This window comes from Lipotes vexillifer, unplaced genomic scaffold, assembly GCF_000442215.2.
Source record: "Lipotes vexillifer unplaced genomic scaffold, Lipotes_vexillifer_v1.1 scaffold1503, whole genome shotgun sequence".
NCBI classification, from domain to species: domain Eukaryota; kingdom Metazoa; phylum Chordata; class Mammalia; order Artiodactyla; family Lipotidae; genus Lipotes; species Lipotes vexillifer.
In genome coordinates this window covers 623,127-649,734 of record NW_006772915.1, presented here as the reverse complement: position 1 = coordinate 649,734, position 26,608 = coordinate 623,127, and the positions used below count along the sequence as shown (strand labels likewise).

At 39.8% G+C, this 26,608-nt stretch overlaps 1 protein-coding gene across 1 annotated transcript in view; it reads right to left on the bottom strand.

The window, feature by feature from the left end:
* The window catches only part of CHD2 (chromodomain helicase DNA binding protein 2), a 123,389-nt gene that overhangs the window by 13,800 nt on the left and 82,981 nt on the right, over positions 1-26,608 (bottom strand). The window contains exons 28-38 of the mRNA XM_007447938.1: positions 24,074-24,115; positions 23,354-23,493; positions 18,203-18,341; positions 17,859-18,009; positions 16,616-16,738; positions 15,028-15,156; positions 13,966-14,106; positions 12,135-12,269; positions 8,257-8,435; positions 6,177-6,276; positions 3,077-3,290 (exon numbers count right to left, since the gene is read on the bottom strand). Of these exons, the coding sequence (XP_007448000.1) occupies positions 3,077-3,290; positions 6,177-6,276; positions 8,257-8,435; positions 12,135-12,269; positions 13,966-14,106; positions 15,028-15,156; positions 16,616-16,738; positions 17,859-18,009; positions 18,203-18,341; positions 23,354-23,493; positions 24,074-24,115 (1,493 nt within the window). The remainder of the gene's footprint in view (positions 1-3,076; positions 3,291-6,176; positions 6,277-8,256; positions 8,436-12,134; positions 12,270-13,965; positions 14,107-15,027; positions 15,157-16,615; positions 16,739-17,858; positions 18,010-18,202; positions 18,342-23,353; positions 23,494-24,073; positions 24,116-26,608) is intronic.

Genomic DNA, 26,608 nt, shown 5'->3' with positions numbered 1-26,608 from the left:
AGAAACAGAGACACCGGCAGAGCTTTTGGTGGTCTTTCTAAGCTAGAGGGACACTGGACACTTGAGGGACTGCAAACACACAGCCAGTTTTCCCTTAGAACATTCGCTGAATCTGCAGGGAGCAGGAGGCTAAAAAGCTAAGCTAGATACCTTCTGAAAAGCAGAGCTGTTCAGGGCTGTCTCACGGTGCTGAGGAAACCAAGATCCTAGTTTAAGACCTGCCAATGGGGTGGGGCAGAGAGTGCAGCAGGCCCTCCGTCCAGTACCCTGGAAGAGCCAAACCCCAGGAACAGGGGGACCAAACGAGAACTAGATTAAGATGATCGTCTCCCACTCTATGTGCCTGGGGAGGAAAGAGTAAATCCTCTCTGGGGTAGAGTGACACCATCTGGGGCTTCTACAAGTTTTAAAACACAGTGCCTACCATCTAATCAAAAATAACCAGACATGCTAAAAGATAGCGCTGTATGACTGAAAACCAAGGGAAAAAAAAAAAAGCATACAATACAAATGGTCACAATAATTCAGATATTAGAAATAACAGTCAAGAACTTTTAAATATCTATAATTAATGTGTTCCAAAAAAGAGGAAAAGATGGAGAAAATCAATTTTCCTAGAAGTTTGAGAATTTTACTGGAAGATTAGAATGTACTTTAAAAAAAAAAGGAAATCCTAACACTGAAGTTTAGAAAAAAATGTATACTTCATTTTGATTACGGAACACTTGACTCTCTGTAAAATTTTATACTATGCTTCTATATATACTATATTCTTTTAAGGTTTTGTTCTATATGTTTTCTTTTTATTACTTTTATCTTTAAAAGTAATTCATGCTCATTGTAACCAGTGAAGTAACAGACAATGGAGAAATTATTAATTTCCTCCAATCGTCCACATTTTTACCAGCCTAAGGTAACTGGTATGTGTATGTTTTCACATCCTTCTCTATGCTTATACAAATATATTATTCAAATATATACAACAGAAAACAGCTTGGTGTTTTCTTGGTGGTTCCTCAAAAAGTTAAACATAGGATTATCACATGACCAAGCAATTCCACACTCCTAGGTATACATCTAAAAGAAACTCAAATAGTTGCATACAAATGTGCACAACAGTACGATTCAAAATAGCCAAAAAGCAGAAACAACCCAAATATCCGTCAACTAATGAAAAGACAAATTCTAGTCTAACCATACAATGGGATATTATTCAGCCACAAAAAGGAATGAAATACTGATACGTGCTACAACATGGATGGACCTTGAAAACCGGATGCCAAGTGAAAGAAGTCAGACACATATTGTACGATTCCATGTGATTCCTTTAATGCAAAGAATCCAGAATAAGTAAATCTATAGAGACACAAGACAGACTGGTGGTGGTCGGAAGCTGGGGAGAGGGGAGAATGAAAACTGTTTTTTCTCTGGGGTGAGCAAAGTGTTTTGGCACTTGATTTAGGTGGTGGCTGCACAACATTGTGAATGTACTAAATGCCACTGAACTGTTCATTTAAAATGGTTACGTTTATTCATGTTATGTGATTTTCACTTCAATAAAGTTAAACACACACACAACAGAGATTCTGTTGTTGTTGCTATTGCTCTTTTTTCCCCCTCCAATTTTTTTTTTACCTATAAAGCCAACTCATTTTTTTAACAACTGCTATTAATATAGAGTACAAATGTCCTATTATTCATCTAACCATTTTTCTATTAATGGGCAATTTATTTCCAGCTTTTTGCCATTTAAGGCTGTAACAGCATCCTCATACATGTATGTGTTTGCATTACTACAGGACAGACTCCCAGAAAAAGGGCCTACGTATTTAGATATTTCAGATTATTTTCTGGAAAGACTGTAGCAATTCACACTCTTAGCAGCTTGTGTGCATTTCACCCTTTAATTTTTGCAGATCTGAATGGGTAAGAAATTGGTTTAATTTATTGTTACTTTATTTTTTTATTTATTTTTTTTTTTATAAATAATACACAATGTATTTATTTATTTATTTATGGCTGGGTTGGGGCTTCCTTCCTGTGCATGGGCTTTCTCTAGTTGTGGCAAGTGGGGGTCACTCTTCATCGCGGTGCGCAGGCCTCTCACTATCGCGGCCTCTGTCGTTGCGGAGCACAGGCTCCAGACGCGCAGGCTCAGTAACTGTGGCTCACGGGCCCAGTCGCTCCATGGCATGTGGGATTTTCCCAGACCAGGGCTCGAACCTGTGTTGTCTGCATTGGCAGGCAGATTCTCAACCACTGCGCCACCAGGGAAGCCCTATTGTTACTTTAATGTACATTTCCCTAGCAGCAATTGTTCATCTTGTCCTACTGGCCACTTGAATCTCCTCTTCCAAATGAACTCCCTATTCCTAACCTTTGTCCATTTTTCTATTTGGTTATCCTTCTGTTATCAATTCATAAGGAGTTTTTCAACATTAGCAGTTTTAATCATTTAACTGTCATATATAATGTAAATTGTTTCCCTGAGTCGTTCATTTGTCTTTTGCTTATTTATGTTGGTCATGTTCTCCTTAGATTTGAATTAACAGTCTTTTGGATCTTTCTCATGCTTCATCTCACTGAGAAAAAAGAGGACAATAAAGTGATGGAAGAGAATAAAGCACAAAGGTCCAACTACTGTCTTCGGGGGAAAAAAAAAGATTCTTCTTTTGGCGCCTTTTTTTTTTTTTTTTAAACAACTGAGTTCTGTTTTGTTTTGTTTTCTGGTATATCTATTTATTTATTTTTACTTATTTATATTTGGCTGCGTCGGGTCTTAGTTGTGGTGTGTGGGCCCTTCACTGAGTCGCACACTCTCTATAGTTGTGGCGTGTGGGTTTTCTCTCTCTAGTTGTGGCAGGCGGGCTCCAGAGTGCGTGGGCTCTGCAGTTTGCGGCACGTAGGCTCTCTAGTTGAGGCGCCTGGGCTTAGCTGCTCCGTGGCATGTGGGATCTTAGTTCCCCGACCAGGAATCGAACCCACATCCCCTGTACTGGAAGGCGGATTCTTTACCACTGGACCACCAGGGAAGTCCTCTGGGCACCTGCTTTTAAAACTTCACTTAATGACTCACCTGCATTACTGAAGTGTCTCTTGTTGGGGTGACTATAGTTATCTCTTGGGTGTCCATGCATCTGTGGGCCATGAGAGGCAGGCAAATGAGGCTTCTGGGGGTGAGGGTTGTGCGGGGTGTGGGACTGAGACATCAGGGAATCCCGGCTTGAACCCGAGGCCTCTGCTCGAAATGGTTTTTTACCACCAATCGCATCATCTTTCTTCTTCTGCTCCTGTAGAGTTTTGAAAGGAAACCAAAGACCCTCAGGATCCCAGGTGGAATTCCCAAGAACAGTATAAAGATCATCACCTTTAAATATTTCCCTCTTGACTTTTGACAGTCCCTCTCGGCTTCCCTGCTGTTTACTACCTTCTTAGGAAAAAAATGCTCATGAATTCCACTGAGCTCCCAGGGCATGGAAAGCCTCACAGAGCTCCATCTGTTGCTCAACCTGCTAGGCCACTACAAAGAAGCCAATCTCCAGTGACCTGCAGCTGTCAGAAAAAGGGCCCAGGCCGCTGGATGTCACTGCACGGGGCGAGGAACAGGGGTCAGGCTGTCAGCACTCTTGGAAATTGCTCTCAGGCCATGTAAAACTGGGACCACCAACTTCTTCAGGCTATAACTCGAACAAACAACCCCTGACTGGCCCAGTGGGAACTAGTTCCCATGCCAAAGTCATCAAGCTAAACATCTAAATGTTTAAGTAACACCATACCTTTACCACACAAGTGAAATATCTGACATAAAAACATCAGAAAATACAATAAGGAAAAAATAAGAACTGTGAAGTGACCTAAAATTTTACCACCAAGGGAATTACTGTTAATAATTTGGTCTATGTCTTTCTGAGCCATTTTGCATGTCTATACATAATACAGTAGACCCCCCCCCCCAATCCATGGGAGATACACTTCAAGACCTCCAGTGGACGCCTGAAACTGCAGATAGTACTGAACCCTATATGTACTATGTTTTTTCCAATACATACATGCCTATGAGAGTTTAATTTATGAATCAGGCACAGTAAGAGAATATCCGAATTGCCAGCATCACTACTCTTGTGCTTTGGGGCTACTATTTAGTAAAATAAGGATTACCTGAACTCAAGCACTGCAATACCACAACAGTCGATCTGATAGCCAAGAGAGCTACCAAGTTACTAATGGGCAGGTAGCATATAGTGTGGATACGCTGGACAAAGGGATGATTCACGTCCCACGTGGGAGAGGGCAGGACGGCACGAGATTTCATCACGCTACTCAGACCAGTGCGCAATTTAAAACTTATGAATTGTCTATTTCTGGAATTTTCCATTTAATATTTTCAGACCATGACTGACTGCAGGTAACTGAAACTGTGGAAAGCAAACCACAGTGGGGGGAACTGCTGTGTGCGTGTGCATGCGTGCGTGTGTGTGTGCGTATTTTTTTTAAACAAAAATATTATTTGATATTCTTTTTTTACTTAATGTATTGTAAAAATCTTATGTGAATACTTACTTCCACAATATTATATTCATGGCTGAAAATTCCCTGATATGGATATATCGAGTCATTTCCATATAATCATGTTTAAACCAATTAATTATCTCCTTCGACTAAATTCTTAGAAGGAGAATTGCATGTTTTAGCCTTTTGGTAAATCTTACTGAACTGTCCTCCAGAAAGGTTGTGAATGTATACTATAACCCCAACTAGTGGGACCACTACTTTGATTATTCACCTTATCCTAACTTCTGATACCTAGAATAATGAAGCCCTTTACCCTTTACATCACTTGTCCAACTTCACTCATCCTAACTTTCACTCTTTCCTAGAGGGCCTTTCCCCAACCATTTCATTCCCTCCTGGGGCTTTTCCTGACTATTCTTTCAGAGACTTTTTACAATGTATAAAATTCACAGTAACATTCAGCAGTATTACTATATTACTCCTGTATATTACTGTTCTACCATATTCTTCCATGTAAAATTAAATTATAAACCACTTGAGGGTGCTACTCCACAGCTCAGCCATCCTAACTTTCCCTCTTTCCTAGAGGGCCTTTCCCCAACCATTTCATTCCCTCCTGGGGCTTTTCCTGACTATTCTTTCAGAGACTTTTTACAATGTATAAAATTCACAGTAACATTCAGCAGTATTACTATATTACTCCTGTATATTACTGTTCTACCATATTCTTCCATGTAAAATTAAATTATAAACCACTTGAGGGTGCTACTCCACAGCTCAGCACAGTGCTGGGCACAGGATATGCTTATGCAACAAATACTTCTGAGCCCCTGCCCTGCGCCTGGCACCATTCCAGGTGCTGAGGATACAGGAGGGGATGAGAGACATAAGACCTCAGCCTTGACATGGTAGTGAAGGAGGTATTAAATGTTTCTAGACTGGCGCTACATGGCTAATTGGGGTAGGGCCCACGTGGCAAGTCACCAGATCTGCAAACGGCCATGCCTGAACAAGGAACGCTGCCCCTACAGCATTGGCCAAATCACTTCATGCCCATGCCCCTCCACCAAAGAATGGGAGGCAGCTTCTGGGCACCTTCTCATGTTTGCTCCTTTACATGAGCGGTTGGGACCCTACGCACAAAAGCTGGAAGGACCCCAAGTACACGTGGCCCAGAAAAGAACAGAAAAATTATGTGCTGCCCATAACTGTTATCTTTCAGGAGCCACATTTATAAGCTACCATAAGATATGTGCATATGGAAGAAAAGCCCTGGTGAATAAATGATTCCAGGATGTAAGAACACAAAGGAACAACTCCTTGTCAGAATTTCCACACTGTCTGGTTCCAATACATTGGCTATTTTACCCATCGGGTCTTAAGTGTTAGTCTGACTACTCGTGGCACATGTGGAGAAACTGCACAGCTAACACAGTGAAAGAGCCCACCATCCAAGAAAGGCTGGGCTGTGGTGGGCTCCTGCACCCCCTCTTGGACCTAGACCTCCATCTGCAAAGTAAGGGCAGAGAACCCATGCCCTTTCTAGCACCAACGACCTATGAGTCTATGATCATCTCCTCAGGAAAAAAACAGTAATTAAGGAATTTTTCTGTGGAAATGGTTTTTATCTGTTTGTATGAATTAGGATTAAGTTTGTATTTTACCTCTTCTTCTTGAGACCTTTTCTTGTGAGCCATCTTGTATAACTTATGCAATTTTCGAGCATCAAATTCTGTAAACTTGGAAACAAAAATCCATAGGTTCCTTAAAAAAAAAAATTTGTTCTGGTGAATTACAGGATTTTAAAAATAACTATTCTCTTTATCGATGGCAAGTTACTGAATTTTGCTGTGGAATACTCTCCAAGTATAGAAAATAAGTTACAGAAATAATCTTTCAGGTCTTGGCAACAATAATAAATACACCTTTAAATGCTACTGTCAATAGAATTTGACCTAGGGGTCTGGAGATGAGGGTCTGTCTCACAGCTAAAACCCCTCTAATTTATTTCACTGGCACCTAGGACTCCGGACCTAACGTCTTCCTCCACCTTCTGCACTCCCTGGACTCTGCCGGGCAATCTGTCATTACCGCCATATCCCAGGTGGGGATGTATGTACGGCTGGGCATCTCTGCATTGCTGCCCCTTCTTTCCTCCCAGTCGTCACCACCAAGGCCTGTCATTTCTACCTTAAAACTCCAAGGGATTCTTCTCCTCCAATTCCACTGCACTCACTCTAGCATGGCATTACTGTCAACAGGGGAGTGACTGGTAAAACAGGTGTGTAGGACAAGGAGTCACAGGTAACCTCCGTGAGCTGGAACGGAAGGCTCACATCCTCCCACACTTCCTGGAGAGCAGTCACACCACACCGTGCCATGCCACTCAGAGGACGCTGCCCTGGCTCTGGACAAGTAAACCTGCTGCACAGTGTGGAAAACCATTGCCTGCCTTTCTAAAGCCTTCTGTAATAGGGCTTCAGTCATCTTAACGAACTGCCTTTAAACCCTAAGACCCTCCCAGTCCCTTCACTGTCCCACTTTCAGGGCTTTGCTGAAGCCTGAGACCTCTCCTCATCTAAGCAGGTCCACTCTGCTCTTCCATGCCAGCTCGATGTACCTGCCCAGCCCTCAGAAGACTTCCCTCCCTCACGACTCCTCTGCATGTGCTTATTCCTTCTTGGAATTCCTACTATACTCGATCTTCCAATCACCACTTCATCGTGGACAGTTCCTCACAAGTGGGCAAGGAACTGCTTATGAACCACACAGCAGTCCAGGACCACAGTACCTGGCACATCTAAACACAGACTGGCCCCAGTGCACAGTATCCAGCCCAGCTTCGTGGATCTATTCGTTAGGATGATGCATTTTCGTTACAGAAAGCCAGATGGCTAGATACAGGGATCTGGTTTGGGAACAGTGTAAAAGGAAAGTCAAGTCACATTTCAAAACTTAGATCTTCTTTTTTTAATGGGTGTGAAGCATGCTATGGATAGCATCATGACAGAAGGTTTTCTTAAATCTCTTTTTCACTCAAAAGCCAATCCACTGATATTAGGTATATTATACAAAGATAATTACATTAACCATGAAGTATCAATATATGAGTTCAACGTAACTGTGGATATGGAAAGAGACTTAATGTTACAACTGTCTTTGAGAAATTCCAGTCATGTTTTCTTAAAACATCAAAAGTGAATATATAAATGAATATATGTAAGTCATAATGCCTTACAAACTGAAGTTCTGGATTAACTGCATTAATCCAAATTACTACTAGAGCTCTTCAGTTATTAAAGAGAAGAGAACTCATAGCTCTGGTGGTTTTAGCCTTTGCTTCCTCTCATGAGGTTAGCATAGAACTAACCAATTAGTTATTATATTATCTCTGAATATTAACCTGAGATGGGTAAAGCAGTGAAATTATAGATGGTTTCTATCCCTTCCAGGTCTAAAGACTGAGTTTTTATTCTGAGGACAGGCCAGCAAATCCAGTATCACGGTATTTCTCTCATAAAATAATGACATCATTCTACCCACTCAAAAGATTGGTCTCAGAGGAATGGCCTATTTCAGGAAAAGAAAACTGAAGCCTGCAGGTATGTTGCTAATAGACTGCTTTTGCTGGGAAAAAAATATTTCATTAGGTGGCTGTGACATGTTGCATAAAACAAAACAGAACCCCTAACACACACTTTGTCATCAAATCAAACCAGGCAATTTGAGGCTGTGGCTGCTTACCTCCTCCACAGTTTGATGTGCTCCTGGTCTGAGTAAGCTTTAAGGCACTCGGCTATCCGGTCCCCGATTTTCAGCAGGCAGTTCCGGGTGTGCTCCAGCTGTTCCTGTACACTGAGCCCCTTGTCAGGTTTATCCAACTGTTTCAGTGCCTTTTTCACAGGCCTCATCCTCTCCTTACACTGGAACAGACCAAGAGTAGAGACATAAAACATCTGCAGCAAAGGCAGCTTCAGCTGTGCTTACTGGGCCCTAAATTCCCAGAGAACACACAGCGCCCCCCAGGCCACATAATCACTAGAGGAAAAGCAGGTAATGGCAGGGGAACAAGTATAAATGTTAGAGTCGGAAAAACCTGAGGTTCAAGTCCCAGCTCCATCGCTCAGAGCGATGACTTTTACAGCTTACTTGGCCTCTCAAAACGCTGCTCTGTTTCCTCATCTGCAAGAGGGGCATGATAACCTCCCAAAGCCATTATGAAGATAAATGAGAAGCAAAATTATAGACCTAACCTGAAAACCTCCCATCACAAACTATCTGAAACTACAGGATAAAATATTTACAAGTCCTTTAGACTTGTAAGAAACTGAGGGAAAGGTTTCCAGACAAAGATAGTAGACTGAACACAAGAATCTTTTTCTCCCCCTCCCCATCCACTAAAACAACAGTAAAGGAATCGCCATAAGAAGAGATAAGCCCACAAAGACATGGAAAATGAGAGGAAGCAACAGCAACAAAATATTGGCAGCAAGTGAAATGACTCAATAGACCTGAGACAATGAAATCCTAACCCAGCAGTGGAGAGAGCTGAGAACCAACCTGATTTATACTGCAATTCCTGCAGAGGCTAGCTAAGTATCTCTGGAAGTAGGGAGGAGGGCTAAAAATAAGGATTTTGTTTTGTTTTGTTTTGTTTTTTTAAGACTGCCTAAGAGGAACAGATTTATAATAGACGCCCAGACTTCCAACTCTGCCCGACAAAAGATATGGAGGTTTATTCTCTGGAGAGAATAAAAGAAAAGTCTCTGAACTGGGCTACACAGGCATAGTTGAGAGGCAAGGCTACTACACTGAGAATAGCATTGTATGAATATATGCATATTAGATAAGCCACCGCCCAGTCTTTTTATTTATTTGTTTATTTTTTGCCTCTCAGATTCTAGAACGAAGAAAGCCAGGCCTTAACCCTCCAGTCAGGAGACTGGAGGATTCTTGTCCCCAAAATCTGACCACCCAAGAGGAAGAACCAAATGATGCTGACTCCCCACTGGAAGTTTTCCAAGGAAGCAGCCCAGCCAGATCACCCTACAGAGAACACTCTCAAAGTCGATCAAACCCCACCCACATGTTCAGAGCTTCCAATCAGATGTTTAGTCCCTACTCTTAAATACGAGCCGACAACCAAGGATTACCAAGCCATTTGAAAAATATCTAACATGAGTGACGGAAAACAAATCTAAGAGAAGTATAAGAACATTCAGAGAACCATATGGGGAAAAAAGATCTTGGAAATAACACATGACAAGAGAAATGAAAACCTCAAAAGAAATAATGGCAGATAAAGCTGAGGAGATCTCCAAGAAAGTAGAGTTAGAAAAGAAGAAATGGAAGAAAGTTTAAGATAATATTAGGGACCACTCCCAAAGTCCAATATCCAAAAAGTAGGATAAAATTAAGAACTGAGGAGGAAATTATCACAAAATAATTTAAGAAAATTTCTCTGACCTGTAGAGCATGGTTTTCAGCCACTAAGTATCTAATATAAGGAACTATTAAGGCACATGTTCATGTAACTTCAGAAGAGTGAAAATCTGACAAACTTCCATCACTTTGTGATAATTTCCATAGCTATATACTTACAATTTATTTTTCAGTATTGTACTTAAATTTTTTAAAAGTACACAAAATAAACTGGAAGATACATGACTGGAACAGATAAAAGATTAGTTTTGCGAATGGATACAGGATTCCTATAGAAAAGGTAAGAAGAGAAAAATTACCTGGAACAGGCAAAGGATATGAAAAGGCAATTCACCAGAAACATGAATGCCCAATAAATATGAGAGTAAATGTTCAACAGCACTACTGGTCAATAGTTCATACCTCTTAGATTGGCAAAAATTAAGAAGTTAGAAATTACCAAGTGTTTCTGAGACTGGGAGGCAGCTGGAACTCACATTCGTTGCTGGCAAGAGTACAAATCTCTACAATCACTTTGAAGACTAATTCCACAACATCTAAAAGCAGTAGATGTGCAGACCCAAAGAAACACCCAGCTTTTCTGCTCAAGCTACACAAGAGCGAAGCTCTTACACATGTGTATAAGAAAATATTTACAATTTCACTGCAGCCAATTTGTAGTAGTAAACATTTGGAAAACCCCAATGTCCATCAATAGGAGAAAGAATGAATCGTGGAAGTCATAAAACAGAATAATATGAAACACTGAAATCAGAGACATAATTATCAACATGGATAAATCTCAAAAGTGTACATGCTGAGGGAGGAAACGCAAGTTACAAGATACACACAGTGTAGCATTTATTGATAGGTTCAAATTTTTGCTCTACATCTTGGACAAGTTACTTAACTCTCCTCACCTTATTTTTTAAGGGGTAAAATAGAGATAATTACCTACCTCATAGGTTGTTGTGGAGAAAAAACACAAAAAGCACACTAATAATGCCCGGTTGTTTATATGAGCTATTATTTACTGTCTTTAGACACATTAAGTAGTAAAACTCTAGAACTACACATGAGAATTACGATTTGCTCTACAATGAAATTAGAATTGTGGTCACTTCTAGGGAGGTAACAAACCATGACCAGAAGCGTCAACTTTATAGCCTGAGCCTTAAAAAATTCAGACCTGACAAAACTTGATGGTACCTCTATCAATGCCTATTACATTCCTGAAATGTTTCTGTATTTTTAGAAGATTTCATAATATAGAAACAAGAGTAAATGAGCCAGTATGTAAATGCAATTTTTCTTTTTTTAATTCAAGTATAGTTGATTTACAATGTTGTATAAGAGCAATTTTTTAAATAGTATGGTACCACAGAAGCGTTAGTTATGATTTTCTCTTTTAAACACTGCGCTAAGGAAGAAGCAGGAAACAGATCAGAGAGCTCGTTGTGTAATGAATTTATTCATTTACTCATTTATTGAGCTACTTCTAGCATCTACACGTACTTTACATAAGACACAGTACTTGCCCTCAGAGAGCTCACAGGAAGAAGAGTAAAGAGATTTAAGAAAAATGAGATAAGTGCGAAGAGAAAAAAAAATACACGTATGCATACAGGTTTCTGGGAACACGGGAAAAAAAGGGTAAAAAGAGAGAAGACTGCCTTACAGGATGAGGTCAAAATTCTATGCTTTGCTTCCCCAGAGCAGGAATATTTTGAGATTTGGAAGATCACTTTCCCTCTGAAACTAAATTAACTATTCAAGTGAACAGTGATGTGTGGAAGTTTGGGGAAAGGAAAAGACCTCAAGAGAGGAGGGGAAGGGAAGCGAGTGCAACACAATGAAATATACACATGCAGCTCCGGTAAGGGCCTAAGTCCCTGAGGATGCACTGGCCTGTTTCCATCCCATACAAGGCTTGGTACATGACTCCTCCCCTCACCTGCCCTGTCTCCTATGAGGAGATGGACCACATCCTAGGCCACGTCTTGGCTCCTAGCCCCACAACACGGGAACACATAAGATAGGCTGTGCTCGCCACCGCTCCAGCTCACGCAGCCAGGACCCCAGCCTCATCTCAGGTCATGCTGCTTAGACCGACTGAGGCTGTGTGGCGGGAACTATGAAAGGCAAAGCCGCAGCAAGCACTGTGGCTGCAAACCCCAGAATTCCTCAACTTTAGGACTTACTATGCTGAATGTCTCCTGGTCCAGATCATCATCCTCATCCTCTCCAATGGGGACAGGTTCGCTTCCTGCTGTAATATGGACAGGACCCTGAGATCGCTTTGATTTACTTGAAGATTTGGCATCACCACCTTTAGGCTTTTAAAAAAGAGTTACAAGGAATCATTGTCATTTGTGTACTCCTGTCTTGCAATTTGGACTTCTCAGCTACGTCACATCACTACAAGTGGGTACATAAGATGGCCTCAGTTTTGAGACATCATGAAGCCAAACCTATTTGATTAACAGTTTAATCATGTCATTCCCACTTCTGTCTCTAAACAGAGCCCATTATAATTTCAGCTTCACCAATGCTATTCTGGCTTCTATTCCCTAAATCCATAAAATGCGTAAAAATGTCATCAAGAGGTTACGTTCGTGAATTGGCAGAGCCCTCACAGAGTAGCTTGTAGCAACTTCAAAATGAAAGTACACTTTGACCTTGGAAACTGTATTAACTAAAATATTTCAAGTGACTGAAATTTACATAAATCCACATGGGTAAAGTTCATTTATCCATGAAAGGGTGCAGAAGGATGGAGACAGAGGTACATATAAAAAATAACTTTAGGTATGAACATTTAAAAACATAAAACAATACTATGCTTTGATTATGATTACGTAATATGTAGTAAAAGTATAAAAACATGGGCAGGATGGTTTCACACGAACTTCAGGGCAATGTTACGGAGGAGAGAAGAGGAAGGAGAGCAATGAAACTGGGAGAAGAAACAGAGGGGAAGCCCAGTAATGAGTGCACGGATACCAAATACAGTAGCCCAAAAAAAACCCACTTGAAGTAAACATGAAAAATGTTAACAAGAGCTGCAATATCTGGGTAGTGGACACATGGATGCTGGCTAAATCATTCTTTGTGCTTTTATTTTTTAAATATTTCACCTTAAAAGAAGAATACCTTTCTGCAGAAGCACAGATGCAAAGAAAGGTATCTGTTACAATACAGTTTATAACATTAGAAATTTGAAAGCAATTTCAATATGGGAAACTTGAATTGTTTCCAAAATGTCATCATCAAACAAAATCTTCTTTATCTATTAAAAATGATTTTAACTTTTATTTATTCACTTGAAAAGCTGTTTGTGATATATTGCTAAGTGGGGAGAAAAGGTTATCCAAACAGTCTGGTCTTATTTTTATTTTATATTTGTTCTTATATGCATAATAAATAAGTTCCAAAGGTGCTCATCAAGAAATCTGTTAGAGCTATGACTGGATGGTGGAATTAAGGCAGTTATTGGTTTGTATGTTTTAACAATGATTAAAGATTAACTGCAAAATAATTTCATCAGAAGTCAGCGAGATGCAACACTGTACCAGAATTCTGTGGTTTGGAATGAACTTCATAAAACCCCAACATGAAGATTATATAATAATAGTAGGGCTTTCACCCATTTCTACTCCAAAAGCTTAACTCTTGATAGTATTTGATAGTATTTCACGTATTCAGTTTCATCTGTGGACTGTGCTTTTCTACCATGAGTCTGAGAACATGTATCAAGTAGTTACCTGTCCTGTCTCATTCCAACACCGCCTCTGAAATGTGTACTAAAAGAGCAAATAAAGGCTTCTATATTAAAGAACACCACAACTCACACACTCCCCTCTCTCTGCAGGAAGAGGTGCAGACAACCCCCTGACAGCCCCATCCTTCCTTCTGGGATATACTCATAAAATGACAATTATTTCAGGGCCCTCAAACCCCATTCCACTTCTAAATCCTAGAAGGGAATTTCAAAGGCTGCAGGCATCTCAGTAAGTAGAATGACATCAATACCTTCTCTTTCTTATCTTTTGATTTCTTCCGTTCCTTGTCCCCTTCCTTGTCTTTCCTAGAACTCATTTGTTTCTCCTTGTTCTCCTTGTTCTCTTTCTTCTTCTGTTTCTTTTTCATTGGACTTTTTTCTAAGCCATCATCCTAGAAAACAAACAAGGTTATGAGCTTTTGCCACAAACTTTACATTTCCTCATTTACTTTCTAGAAAAAAAAGCACTGCCCCCAATGGTTCATCAATGTGTCCACAGAAGCATGTTCTCAAGCATACAGCCTTAAAGCTATCTGCTTAAAGTGAAGCCTGTAGAGGCAGATGCTCTTCACTTACATCTTCTTTTTATTTCTCATAGCAACCCTGCAACACAGGTGTTATCATTCCCATTTCACAGATGGAAAAAACTGAGCAACAAAGAGATTATATACCTGCCAGGTAGTAACTGGTAACGTTGCTAGTATTTGAATTCATGCATGCTTGACTCAAATCCATGCTAGTTCACATACCCACTGCTGATCCTCCTAGAAATTACCTCAAAGGGCAATTACACTTGAAGAGTAACAAAATAAAATCCCATAAAGTTTTCAGTCACTGAAACAACAGACTGAATGCTAGCAAGTTACTTTTCATTTTGCTTAGACCAGAGGTTACAAGTTGACAGGCCTTGGGCCAAACCTGATCCACAGATGAGTTTTGTTTGGCCCAACAATGAACTGCATAACAGCTGCCCCTATACATTAGGCATGAGCTCCCTGGTTAACCACAGTCTCCACCACTCCCTATCGCTCCCAGCAATGAGGCTGAGTGTCAATTGCCATTTATCACTGAAATTTGCATGGTTCCCTTCATTTCCTTCCATTACGAATTTACTTCTATTATGAATTTTCAATTGCTGATTTTAAATGAACAACTATATTCCTCTCTCACAGGTTAAGCAAAGACATAACATAGTTTCTATTTTTATTTTATCTACTCTGGAATGTAAACCAAACACATTTCAGATGATTTTATACCAGTTGGCACAATAAATGTAACTTAAAAATAATCTCAACTGAAATCCAGCCTCATACCTTTACTTCTCCCTCTTCTGATGGATTATCTGAGTGTCTAGGAGATGAAAACTCAATTCCATGCTCATCTTTCAGCCTCGGTGCTTTATTTTCCTTCTTTACTCGAGGCTTCCGCTTCTTTAATTTGGCCTGGAAAGGGTAAGAAAATGATGATAAATCAAGTCCCTCAAAAGCATGACCAAATAACATCATGATTCTTTGGAACAGCAGCAGCCATATAATTCAAACAAGGAAACTCAGAGAAAATTCAAAGGAGTGCAACCAATTTTACCTGAAGTAGAAAAAAAGAAACTATAGGCCTTATAAATCTCCTATGCCACACAAAAGCATCCATATCCTTGAACCTACTGATTCCATTTTTTGGAATTCAATCTAAAGATAAAAATTCAAAAGAAGAAAAAAAACCCTTATGTACAAAGATATAAATAAAGATAATATATAAAATAAGAGTAACATTAAAAAAACTAGAAGCATGTTGTATCTAAAAATAATGAAAAGGTGTTCATTTACTCAAACAGATACAGTAATTTAAGCAAGTAAAAACATGATGCAGGGGCCTCCCTGGTGGCGCAGCAGTTGGGAGTCCACCTGCCGATGCAGGGGGCACGGGTTCGTGCCCCGGTCTGGGAGGATCCCACGTGCCGCGGAGCGGCTGGGCCCGTTAGCCGTGGCCGCTGGGCCTGCGTGTCCGGAGCCTGTGCTCTGCGACGGGAGGGGCCACAGCAGTGAGAGGCCCGCGTACCGCAAAAAAACAAACAAACAAACAAAAAAAAAAACATGATGCAATCTGTCTCCCCAGAGCCTAACTTATAGAATATCCTCAACATACTATGTGAAGAATGACATTAATTATGACACTACTACGCAAAAAAGGACAAGATATGGGATTGGATTTTTTTCTAAAATTTGCTTTCTTTATAATATAGGGAAATTAATACAAATGGCATAGCTCTAAGAGCACTTAAGGAACATGCACACACAAAGGCTGCTACTACTGGCTGTAACTTATAGTATCTCCTAACTGTGATTCTCATCTTTTTAGGCCTGAATTGAAGTGAAAAGGTGGGGAAATAAAAGCTAAAGCTCAGATGAGTCCATTAGTAACTCGGTTGAAATTTTTTACTAAGCAAGTAAGGCAACTGTAACTGAAGTCCAGTTTCTGAATTAACTGTGTATCCTAATTACCCATTTTATCCCTGGGACCCATGATTACAAGTAGCCAAGTATTAGCTGTAACAACAGGCAAACCCAGTGATATTCACACAGTACTGAGAACTATATTCCAAAATTGAGGAAGAAGCATAAAGACACAGCAACAGTATGTCTAGACCAGTGGCACTGGGAGAAATGAGGACTATTTTGAGGCAATATTTGAGGAGAATGCCAAGATGTTTAGGTCAATTACTAAATGAACATTACTATCGTTACCCAACCAAGCCATCATTACTGGAACCCCAATACCAACACCTGACAAGGAGAGGTTAGCGTTCTGTGGAGATGCCTGGAGAGGGCATCTCTTCCCCTACCTAACCCTGCAGGGCTGGAGCCTCAGACCCCTGGACGGTGCCCGGCTGGCAGCTGCACTCACCTCTTCCCCTACAGTCACGGCCCCCTCCTTCTCCAGACTCTTCCTGAGCAGCTTCAGCAAGTAGTCCGCTCGGGTCTGCAGCTGCTTTCCCTGGGGCTTTTTATCTGTCTCCACTGGCAGGATCTTCAACAGGAAAGGAAGAGAAGTACCCGCCACGGCCCACGGCCCGGTTAGTGGATCAGGATAAACAGAGATGACAAACAACTGAGCAGTCCTTTCCCTCCCCACCACCCAAAATACAGATAAAGCCTCAGATCCTATCTCATGTCCATGGCTCCCAGTCACTGAAAATCCCTTATGAGCCGTTCTCGTTTTACAAAATGGGATGGAGAAATCCAGCTCTCCCACTGGCTCCTACCTGTGCTGTTAACAGGGTAGAACAACTCAGGTAGGAGGGGCTTGTTGGCTTCATCTGCTAGAGCATCCCAGCCGTCGTGGATTTCCTCCTTCCAGGAGCAGGGAATCCCTGGAGCTAGGTTAAAGCTTCGTTTTAGATTGAAAATGCTTCTTAGAGCATTGCTGGAAAGCACTGAGCTATGCCAGGACACAGCTGGACCTCTCAGGCCAGACTGGATTTGGTCTCAGTGCTTATGGCAGGGTGCTGTCACCCTCTGAGAACATTGCACCTGGGATGAGCATTGTTTGACGTGCCAGGAAAAGCCCTGCCAGGAGCACAACATGGAGCGCATCCTACTAAAATTTGAGCCAGCTTTCCCTGCTTACAGCTCTGAGCACGGCCTTACTATACTTGGTAGCCTGATGTGCAACGGATAGGGTGGGAGGCTCGATTTTGTGGGAGAAGTACAGCCAGAGTTTAATTCCATTACAAAAAATACCAAGGTAGGGCTCATTCTTTCTTCATGTGTAGAACTGAAATATGGCTGTTTCAAATATCGTTAAAGAAAGTGCCAACAACTAAGGCTGAGGAATGCTCTTATTATTAATAATCTTACCCTGGTATTTGTTGCAATGAGATTTGACCTACAATAAAAATCAGAATTTGAAGACTTCTCCTATAATTTCCCAAAAATTTCACCTGGCTATAATTGTCATCTCTGAAATAGTGCCACAGTCCACTAAAGATGGTAGTGTTTCCAAGGATAAAGAAATCCCAGGAATTTACTATTGTTCTAATTTCCAATTTGATCCCCACCCCCCAGAAAATAGTTAAAAGTAAGTAATCAATATAAAAATATTATACAACAAATCTTCTAGACATCTCCAGCATCACAGAAATACTTACTTTGTCAGTTAACTTAAGCTCTGGATCCGTTTTAATTAGCTCCCAGTTTCCATAGCCGTGTTCATAAATTCCCAGTAATAGGCGAGAATCATCCTCTACTCCCCACTCGACATCAAAATGTGCAGCTTTGACACGACAGGTTAAGCAGTATCTGAAAAGATTTCCAAAGCAGTAGGACATTAGAGGAGGGGTCTTTCTGATTTTGGAATAAACACCAGTGAGCAAAGCACTCTGGTATGTTAGAGAAAAGGCAATGAAAATACTACATAACTACACATAACTGTAACTTCAAATCTGTTTTCTAATGGCACAACCACCCATGCATGGGCATGTATTATACTCACTTTTTTTTTTCTTCAGGGTCTACAGGGATAGATTTATGCAGCATCTCAAACTCTTCTTCATGTTGGATAATAGATTTCACATTAACCTGAACCCCAGATATCTTGATAGTTGGGCCTCTCTTTTTCCCTGGTCCTTTCCCTAAAGAACACCAATTTCATATTCATTAAGTGAGAATTCGCTGAAGTTTCACAGAAAACATAGGTCAACAAATCCTGAACTCTTATTCCCTCAGCGTATATCTCTGGTTTATCGTTAATTCAAAGATATAATCAAGTAAGGCAAAACATTTTCCCAATTAATGTTTGTAAAATAAACTCTAAACAATTCAGTTTTTTAAGATTTAGAATTTTTTAATCCAGTAGTGTTTATAATTGTATTTTAATCTTCCTATTCCTGTTTTATACTTTGGCTCTAAAATTAATAAAACTTATGAAAGAAGATTTTAAAGGAGTAATATAAATGCTGAAGTTTTTTTCTTTTCTAACCCATCACCAGATTTTTAAGTGCTTTAAAAGATGATCTTCTCTACTAAAAAAGTATGAGATCAAGTTAATACCTAACACATTTGAAATGATGAACAAAAGAAGGCATGGAAAGGTTACCCTAGCCCGAGTTTCCAATTCAAGTAATCCTAGAAGTAAAAACAAAGCAGTCAATTCTAACCAAAGAGTCCAAATCGAAATGCATGATAATGACACTTGTCTGTGAGGGAAAAGATGGCTCAGAGCCTGAGAAAAGATTTCTTTTTTTAACATTCAAGTCGATGAAATGGCACTACAATTATAAACAATTATTTAGGGATTCTCATAGAATCCACTAGAATTTCACTTGCAAATGCTATTCCCAACAATACTGATGGGTTCTGGAACAGAATGTGGCAAAATGGGAAAGGCACCTCCTCTGAAGATCAGAAATCTGGGATTTATTCCCGGATCTGCACAAACTACCCCCTGTCCCCTTTCCCCTCTCACTTCTAGTTATTAACCTCTCTGGGTCTGTGTTTCCTCATCTGTAAAATAAAAAGATTGCAATAGAAAAATGGGCAAAGGATAAAGAGACAATTCACAGAAAAGGAAATACAAATGGTTCTATGTGAAAAATACTCAACCTCATTCATGGTAAGAGAAATGCAAATTAAATATATAGACATAGCCTTTTTAACCTCAGGTTGGGAAAATTCAAAGATTTGAAAATATGTCAGTGAGACTAAGAGGAAACAGGCACTGCCATTCTAGTCAATGCTGGTGGGAGGATATGGTGCAAATGGCATACACACAAGATTATTTACCACAACACCGTAAAGCAAAAGATTGGAAAGCTAAACGTCCATTAACAGGATACTAATATTGTAAATCCATAACAGATTATGTAGCTCTTCAAAAAAAAAAAAAAAAAATCAGGCAGTGGAGAAAAGATCAACCATCTTTAATGAATGGTGTTGAGACATATAGTGGCCATACAGGAAAAATCCAAAATCCAAAAAACCTGGATGCAATACCAGGAAAAACTCCAAGCGAATCAGAGATATAAAAGTAAATGAAATCACATAGGTGTTGGTGGTGGTGGGGGGGGGGTGATCTTAATGACTTCCTTTATATCCTCAGAGTAGAAAAATTTTTTTTTTAGTTTGTTACAATATATTGAATATAATAGTACCTTGTGCTATATTAAATCCGTTGTTTACCTCTTTTATATATAGTAGTGTGCATCTGCTAATCTCATACTCCCAATTTATCCCTTTCCCCTTTGGTAACCATAAATTTGCTTTCTATGTCTGTGAGTCTGTTTCTGTTTTGCAGAGAAAATGTTTTTAACTAATCAAAATCCAAAACAACAACAGGGTAAAAGATTGATAAATGTGACTATATAAAATTTTTTTAAGTTTTCTGTACAAAATACCATAGCAAAGTGAGAGGACAAATCACAAACTGGAGAACACTGGCAACTTTTGTCAGAAAAAGAGATCCTGGGACTTCCCTGGTGGTGCAGAGGTTAGGAATCTACCTGCCAACGCAGGGGACACGGGTTCGATCCCTGGTCCGGGAAGATCCCACATGCTGCGGAACAACTAAGCCTGTGAGCCACAACTACTGAGCCCCTGTGCCACAACTATTGAAGCCCGCATGCCTAGAGCCCGTGCTCCGCAACAGGAGAAGCCACCACAGTGAGAAGCCCACGCACTGCAAAGGAGAGTAGCTCCCGCTCGCCGCAACTAGGGAAAGCCCACGCGCAGCAACGAAGACCCAACACAGCCAAAAATAAAATAAATAAAAATTTTTAAAAATTCCCTGTATTAAATCTTCTTAAAAAAAGACAAGAAAAAGAGATCCTAAAAATTAAGACCAACAGCTCAATAGAAAACGGGCACAATATATGTACAGACAGTTCACAAGTGGCCCTCAGAAAAGATGCACAACATTGCTCATTAAAAGAAAAGTGAGATGCCATTTCCCAACTGTCAGTTTGGCAAAAATCCAAACATTTGACAATACATTCTGTTGTGTATGAATATACACTGTAGGTGGCAATGTAAATGGTATCAGATTTATGAAGAATTTGGCAGTATCTAACCAAATTACATATGCATTTTTCCCAGGACTCAACAATCCCACTTCCAGAAATTTATCCCAAAGATATGCTGGCAGAGATATGAAACAGCATATTCATTAAACTATTTATTCATTGTGGCTTTATTTATAGTGGCAGAAGACTGAAAACAACCCAAATATTTATTACTAGGGGACAATAAAGTTTGAATTAACATCTATCTACACTGTGCAATTGTAAAAGGAAGAAGGTATGAACTCTACACAGTAAGATGGAGTGAACGCCATATGTAAAAATAAGTAGATGCAGAACAGAATATAATGTATGATATCTCCTGTATAATAGAGGAAATACACACACACAAACTTAAAATTTTAAAAAGAAACAATGGAAAGATAAGCCCCAAACTAATAGAAATGATTACCTACAGGGGAGGAAGAGAACAGTACTGGGGGGACAGGAATGAAGGCAAGATTCTCTCATCCTGCTCCTGGCTTTGTTCTGACTTTGGGCCATACAAACGATTTACATAATTAAAGAAACAAAGTTTCATCAAAAGGAGAAAAGTAGTCCCTAGAAACTGAAAAGAAAAGAAAACAAAAGATACTAAACTATATATTAAGTTGGTGGCATAACCACACAGAGAAAAGAACAATTTCAAATAATTTTAAAACATAGTACTTTGTGTACTGCTAATGAGGTGTATTTTAAGGACAAAAAGAAACACAAGGAAATCAAACTCTGCATTAAGAAGTCTTATAGTTAACAGTAAAATTAGGGGGATTCCCTGGCAAACTAGTGGTTAGGACTTGGCTCTTTCACTGCCATGGCCCAGGTTCAATCCCTGGGCAGGGAACTAAGATCACACAAGCCGCACAGCATAGCCAAAGAAAGAAAGAAGAAAACAAACAAACAAAAACAGTAAAATTGGTACTAATATTTGGAAACGTGTATAATGTATAAGACAAATACATGATTATGTTAACATTTTTAGGAAGAAAATTTTCAACTTAAGTAAAGAGATATCAATAATCTTACATTAGAATTGGAAATGTTAACCTGGACTCAGGAATATGCTAAATGACAATTTATAGAATATACAGGTATATGGAAACAAGTCAAGCAATGCCAGAAGGAAGCAATCAACCAGATGCAGAATGTGAACATGCAGAGAAAAGAAACGTGGAAAGGAAGGGACTGTTACAAGGAAATATCTCCAAATATGCTGTGAGATGGACAAAGCAAGGTACAGAACAGTGTGCATGCTACAGCACCAATTGTGTTAAAACAGTATCTATTCACTTTTTGAACATATGTATTTTTATATTTCTAGAAGGAGACAAGAAATAGGGATACCTGTTTTTCATTTTTGAGCCATGTGAATACTTATTCAAAATAATTACACGGAAAAAAAAAATATTGTAAAGTTAAGATTTACTTTTGGATGTATTCTTGGCGCTATAAAAGCACATATTTGGATCACTGTCCAAACCACTCAAGTTATTTAAGTTTTTTTATGGAAAAAAAAATCTAAAAATGTTTTTGACTATATTCAAGATATTTAAAAATTCTATTACTTTTAGTAACAGCCTTAAGAAGAAAATTTCAAAGCACAAATACTTCTTTACTTAATGAAATAGCTAACACTGCAAGCCAGATGTGATGACAAGCACTTCACAGGTATGGAATTATCCAAGTGACCATCCAAACCCTTCGAGGCACAGACTACTACTCTATTTTGCACATGAGACTGTTAAGAGGCTATCACTTGTCTCAGGTCTTGCAGCTAAGAAATGGCAGGACCAAGATTCCAGGTAAACTGGCTGCCTCCAGGGCCTGAATACTTAACCAAAGATGACAGAGCATCCTGTAACGTCAGTGAAGGGTGACAAAAGAATGGGGGCAATGGCACAGATAAACCACAGTCCAGTGAACTGTGGAATGACCACACCCTCATCTTTTTGTTTGAGGTTCAACTATAAGGGTGTCCTTTAACAACAAGGACCTCAGCTCTCTCCTGACACCTCCTGCTTTTAAAGGACAGGCAAAAGCACTCTTGGTGTATAAGACAAAACACACTACAGGTCGAATCGAATTATAGCAAATTCTAGTGCCAAAGAGAGTCTCATTGCAACAAAAAGGTTTACAATATTCATCTACTATTTTTATTCTAACTAATTCTCTAAATCCTTTATCACAACAAAACAATACATGTATGTATATCCAAGATAATTACTGATGTTTGTGGTCTGTAATGTCCTCACTTACAGCCAAAATGCAAATGTGTCCACTCAGCTTTACCCACTCAGGTCTTTACATCATTCAAACCAATCTAAACTTTCTACAGTAACATTAAAAGAAATCATTCATCTTGTTCATTACTTTGCACCTTCTGCAAATCAACTTCATTTGTGAGTAAATCTTTGGAATCTTAAAACTGAGCTCACATAAAGGCAGGTGAGAATACACACCTCAAAAAATTAGGGATGCATGGGATATAAGTGTGTTCATCTTTAAAAAAAAAAAAAGATCCTTAGCAGCAGAGATCCCAATCCACAAGTGCCAGGTCTTTGAGAATCACTGAGGGAGACATGCTGACTTACCCTCGCTGGCATTTTCTTTCAGCTGCTCTTCGTATTCTTGCATTGCTGACACACAGCTGTTGTGAATCAATTCCCCTAGGCGCTTCAGATCTGCTACAGACTTATCTACCAACTCAGCATCACGTGCTATGCACTCCAGCCTGAGGAAAGACAAATACGGGGATACCTCAAGGCCCTGTGCCCACGTTTCTAATGTCACGTGAGCTACCACTTGGTTTCACATAAGCTTGCTCCTGCAAAGACACTTTCCCTACATGCCTTAATTGATCCTTCCAACAAGAACACCCTCGGACAGTGACTGACGACTTACTTTCCATCATAAAGAATTTGACTTGGAATACTCCACAAAAACAGACTAATTTCAAAAAACAGAGGGGAAAGGGTTCAGCTTTCTTTATTAACTAAATGCGCTGTCTGATAACAGTAGCAGGTGAAGTGCCCTAAAGCTATTTGCACTAGCTTGTTTCTTTGTGCTCACTTGCCTTTCTCTAGCCTACTTTCATTCACTGCAATGTTCCTAGAAGCAAAGTACGGTTACATGTACAATATGTTTCGTTGATCTCCAAGTCATCTGGAGCAGGTGAGTAAATTAATGTCTAAAAACCAGGCTGTCAAAAGGTGCCAGACCTTAAAAATGGAAAGTAGAACCAAAAAAAGAAACCTCTACAATACAGAAGTGAAAAAGAGGCGGATAAGGAACTATTATATTACTAAGCTTACCGTTCAAGAGGGAGACCGAACTTCTTATATGCCTTGATGAACCTAAGAAAATAATCAATAAATCACATTAAAAAAACAGACTTCAGCTATATTAATGCAAACACCTCCTGTGATGAAATATGAGCCATAAAAACTGTCAAAAAGAGACTGGGCCCAATCCTTGCAACTGCCACTAAATGAACTAAAAGGTGGCCTTTGAAAATGGCCAGCTTAAAACAATGAGTGCTAAAAATCTATTCAAACCAAAGATTAACTTTATTCTCAGTGACTGGTCATGAAACTGCTTAGCGACATAATTGAGAATGGTGACTTAACTCTAGTAGTACTATCATTTTTAGAAGGTACAAGTTTATGTAGTTCAATACATAATAAATGATTTAAAAACCACAACCTCTTATAATAAAATCCAGTACAGTTAAGTGGTCTATTCAGTCCACTATTGTTACTTTCAATTCCACACTACAATATTTTCTGTTACTTTCTGGTCAATAATACAAATATAAGGTTTTTAGGACTGCCTCAAATACTTTTTTTAATGAGGCAAAGTAAAATAAACATGATTTTAAACTTTTTAGGCAAAACTATTTTGGAAACTCTGACTCCTGCCAAACATTGTCTCCAGCCAAAAATCTAATCTATCCTTCCACAAGTCTCTAGCCTAAACCATGCTATACGCCAAACCATGTTTAATCCACTCCCCTCCCTAGAGCCAACCACTAGAATTTCACTAAAAAAGTGAGATACCATGATATATCAAGGGCATCACTGTGACATGCCAAACTACCTGGTTAGATAAAAATGAAGGGAGAGATACTATGGAGAAAAAAAATGAAAAGAGAGGGTACAGCAATTAAAGAAAATGGGGATGAATTTAACAATAGCTAAGAAACAATATTAAAGGAATAGCATGGATTAGGAAAGTACTGTATGTGAAAGCAAACCTGAGGATTATTCCTCCACTCTACATTTCTTCTTCTTAATATATACTGAAATATTTTACATCTGAAATAATATGCCATTTGTGATTACTTCAAAATAATATTGAGACAGAGAAGTATTCCAGGAATGGTGGAGTAAGGACCTCTGAAAATCCGCTCCTCCGTAAAAGCAACAAGAACACTGGCAAAATTGTCAAAATCAACTTTGTTAGAATGCTGGAAATTAACCAAAGGCTTGCAGCCATCTGATGAGCATTTCTTCAAGAAAATGGCTGAATCTCAGTATGAAGAGTGAGCTCTCTCTGGCATTTTGACTTGCTCTGTTTCCCATGCCCTCTCCCCAGCTCCATGACTGCCTTGAAAACTACACCTTCCCAACTACTGCAGCTGTGCAAAGAAGCAACACAGCAGCCACTAGAGGGAGCAGAACAGGCCTAGAGCTCCCCAAAAGCTCTTTCCCCAGAGAACAGTGCTATTTGACCTGACTGACAGCACCCTGAGAAGCTCCATTCTCAGACTTGTCTTCATTTGACCTGACTCTGTATGAACACTATCTGTAGTTCATCAGTGAAAAAACAATTAGAGGCAAAGGTTTAACACCACAGCTGCCTGAGGCAGCATTATAAGTTGGCAATATGAACAGGCTGACCAAAAACTGCAATGGAAAAACTTGGGGGGAAAAGATGTCCACAGGGGTCTTTGAAAAGCTCAGTCATATTCCTGGGTATCTAGAAGGCTGCATATATGCAGGGCTATGTGCAGGCACAGAGAAGACCTGAGGAGCTGTGAATCTCTCACCTCTGGCTGGCACTGAGGCTCTGCACAAAGAGGAACTGAAGGCTAAGGCAGAGCTGTAAACTGCCTACCAGAACACTGAAGACATCCCCAAAATACACAAGTAGCCCTTCAGCAAAGGCTGGTAGATTTACTGGTTGGTAGACTTAAGGTGTTTAAGGAAGTCTCTGTCCAATCATTAGCTGACCACTAAGCTAAATGAGCAGAGACTTCAAAAGACAGAGAAGACAGACTTCGCAGAACTAGTCCAGAAAAGTTACTAAACAAACAGCAACAACAACAAACAGCAAACACAAAAAACCCTTGCTGGCAAGGGGAATCTGATTTCCAGACTTGCCACAGTGTATTACTTAAAATGTCTAGTTTTCAACAAAAAATTACAGAAAACAAGAAAGTATGGTCCCTATACAGGGAAGGAAGATGGTTTTCAATGGAAATAGACCCTGAGGAAGTCCAGAAGTTGAACTTATTAGACAAAGGTTTTAATCAACTATTATAAATATATACAAGAACTAAAGGAATCCACGTCTGACGAATTAAAAGCAAATTTGAGAATAATATACCACCAAATGGAGAATATCAACAGAGACAGAAATTATATAAAGGAGTCAAATATAAATTCTGGGGCTTCCCTGGTGGTGCAGTGGTTGAGAGTCCGCCTGCCGATGCAGTCTGGGAGGATCCCACATGCCGCAGAGCGTCTAGGCCCATAAGCCATGGCCGCTGAGCCTGTGCGTCCGGAGCCTGTGCTCCACAATGGGAGAGGCCACAACAGTGAGAGGCCCGTGTACCGCAAAAAAAA